General features: G+C 35.2%; 1 protein-coding gene across 1 annotated transcript in view; it reads right to left on the bottom strand.

Moving 5' to 3' along the window:
* Positions 1–234: 234 nt before the first annotated feature.
* Positions 235–3,179, bottom strand: part of kif3ca (kinesin family member 3Ca) — a gene marked incomplete at both ends in the record, with an annotated part of 15,956 nt that continues 13,011 nt past the window's right edge. The window contains 4 exons of the mRNA XM_083899151.1: positions 235–384; positions 1,114–1,222; positions 1,292–1,414; positions 2,107–2,225. Of these exons, the coding sequence (XP_083755277.1) occupies positions 235–384; positions 1,114–1,222; positions 1,292–1,414; positions 2,107–2,225 (501 nt within the window). The remainder of the gene's footprint in view (positions 385–1,113; positions 1,223–1,291; positions 1,415–2,106; positions 2,226–3,179) is intronic.

The raw sequence follows: 3,179 nt of genomic DNA, 5'->3' as shown, positions 1-3,179 counted from the left end.
TTGAACACGAATAATCCTAAACCACATTTAAAACACATATTGTCATTTAATCTGCATTTAAAACAACCAAGCAGCACAAGAAATAGAAGATTTAGATGGATTAGTGCCAGATTTCAGGACATAAAAAGTCCTTTCGGTGACATATATATAAAAATACATATATATACATATGCAGCAGTTAAGATAATCTGTGATTTTGATGCGTCAGGTTCTGGTTGAGAGGTTTTTCCGAGCTCACCAGGAGCGTGACTTGTGGACGCCTCTGTCCTTGGTGGGCGAGCTGTCCACAGAGGAACTTTGGTTTGACTCCGCCTCCGTGCAGCGATCGAGCGACGCCACGTTTGGAGGCGTCATGTCCAGCTCAAGAAACATGATGTTCTCCGCCTGAAACACAGGAACATTAATATACATATACATATATATATATATATATATATATACATATACATATACATTCACTGGCCACTTTATTTGGTACACAGGAGACGTTATAACGTGGCTGAGGTTTAGGTTTTCTGCTGATGAAGCTTCTTCTTATTGGTTTTTATTTGAGTTACTGTTATATTTCTATAGCTTTGAGCATTTTCACCCAAAGAAATGTCACTTATTGGACATTTGTGTCAACTTTGGAGACGATTTTGTGTGAAAATCACAGTAGATTTTCAATTTCTGGCAAAATTCAGACTAAAAAGCTGCGTTCAAAATCACTTAAATCAACTTTCTTATTCTGTTGCCCACTTTGAACTCAATTGATTGTTCACTTGATTGGTATATTATACTGTATGTGTTAAAAAACGAAAAAAAAACGAATACCAAGTTTTCTACTCACATTTTTTCTCCTAAACTGTACAAAAATGCCAAATTTAAACGATGTTTTGGTTTAAAAAAGTGAAGAAAAGTGCGATATAAAGGCATTCTGTAAAGAGGATGACGTGATTAAAAGGCAATCTAAATTTAAACCTTTAAATACTTCTATTTAAATACTATAATTACATTATTTTAATGTAGAAATGTGACACATTATATCTCTAATAAAGCAGTAAAGCGGGTTGAACAGGTGTACCTAATAAAGTGGCTGATTAAGATCACACCTACACACACTCATACACCTACTCTGTATCTGGAGAGGGCTCCCATCGCTATGGCAACCCTGGCGTACTGAGTGAGGGGTCGCTTATAACCGACGGCAGACGCCGGCCTTTTCTTCATCTGTGAGGATTTACTGGAAGAAGAAGAAATCAATATATATATACGTATATATATATACCTATATATATGTATATTTATATACACTGACCTTTCAGCAGGAACCAGAGGCTGGAACTTCCACTGATCCTCCTCGGGGTCAAAGGTCAGCCTGTTCATGATCTTATTCTTCTCCTCTGGAGGAATGAAGTTCTCTATGATGAGGTACCTGCACACACACACGCACACGCACACGCACACACGCACACACACACACACACACACACACACACACACAAACCCTAAAATAAGCTCTTATTTTAACGTGCAATCCACACAGACAAGGGTCTTGCTTTACGGAGGCAGCCATTTTGTGCCGTCATGTGTCTACGGCAGCCCAACAGGACAAATAAGGGAGAAAGTTTATAACAAAAATGGACGTGAAATAACATCCTTTCCGGCACGTGAAGGCCACCATAGTTTCTCCCAAATGCACTTGACATTTATTGACAGTTATTTCTGTTTTTTTTCTAATTTTTACTAATTTTGCAATATTTATTGTGAACATTTATTGTCCCGTATCAAAAACAAGATGCTTTTATTTTGAAATTCGACCAAATATCATCACAAAACCCACAATTTTAATATAATAATGGAATTTTGTGATATGAGTTTGACTTTTTTCACCTTAATAGCCTCTTCTACTATAAGAATATGGTACAAAATCAAATGTTAAATCACAACTCTACTGTAGTAGATGTAGATTTAGTCTTAGAATAGGGAAACAAACATCAGAAATTATAGTGCGTCTTAAAGAGGAATAAAAAGGAAATAATCACATATTTGACATTTATACGTCATATTTTCTGCAAAATAAGGCTTTTTCTTGACATTATATTGTCTTTATTTGTCTGCACTCACTTGAACTTGAGTTCTCTGGTGAGCTCGTTCTGAGTTTGCTCCAGCTCCTGTCGACTCCTCACGTGCTCATCGTTCACGTCCTGGATCTCTGCTTTGATGCACTGGAGCTTAGCATACAGCTACACACACACACACACACACACACAGAGAGAGGGGGGGAGGGGGTGAGGAGGAGACACGTCACTGATGGGACCGGTCTCTCCAAACTCGTTGCCCGTGGCAACAGCACTGGAGTGTGGAGGAATGGGCGGCCGACTGGGAGCAGAGCAACATGGCTGCCCTTCCTCCGCTGTTTCTTCTACGTTTTCATCCTGCACTTCACTCGTAGCTGAGTGCACTGGTTTCACACGTGTACGGATGTTTAAGGCTGAGATTTTTAACAAAAATACTTTGTAGAATTTGATGTTAAAGTCTGCTTTGATTCGGAGCAGAATTCCTTAATCCTGGTCCTCGGGGGACCCTGCTGTAACCCTGCAGGTTTTAAGCCCCGCCCCTCCCCCCCATAGACTCGAGGATATTCAGATCTGACTTGATTTTTAAAAAACGATTTTCAACGTTTTAATCCTGAGAAATCACAGATTATAGACGATCAATACGGACAAAACATTAAATAAATGTATAAGTATATAAATAAATAATAATAAAATTATATATATATATATACAAATGTATAAATAAATACATTAAATAATTAATTAATTAATTAATTAATATAAATAAATAAATAAATAAATAAATAAATAAATAAATATATTTAAAAACTAATGTATAAATAAATACATTAATTAATTAATTAATTAATTAATATAAATAAATAAATAAATACATTAATTAATAAGTGTAAAAATACAGAAATAGCCCTTTCATGAAGAAAATGTATTGTTTATTTATTTATTTATTTATGTATTTAAATATTACTATCTGCATGTATTTATTAAATTAAATTATATATTATATATTAAATCATATAATATATTACATAATTATATTATTATTTATTTATTGTTTTGTCATTTTTGGTCCTCCATACATGAGCAGAAGATCGCGAAAATAACCAATGAGAGCGGGTAACA

Source organism: Microchirus variegatus, assembly GCF_963457635.1.
Source record: "Microchirus variegatus genome assembly, chromosome: 12".
NCBI classification, from domain to species: Eukaryota; Metazoa; Chordata; class Actinopteri; order Pleuronectiformes; family Soleidae; genus Microchirus; species Microchirus variegatus.
The sequence above is the reverse complement of the archived record's forward strand: the minus strand, read 5'-3'. Positions and strand labels throughout refer to the sequence as shown.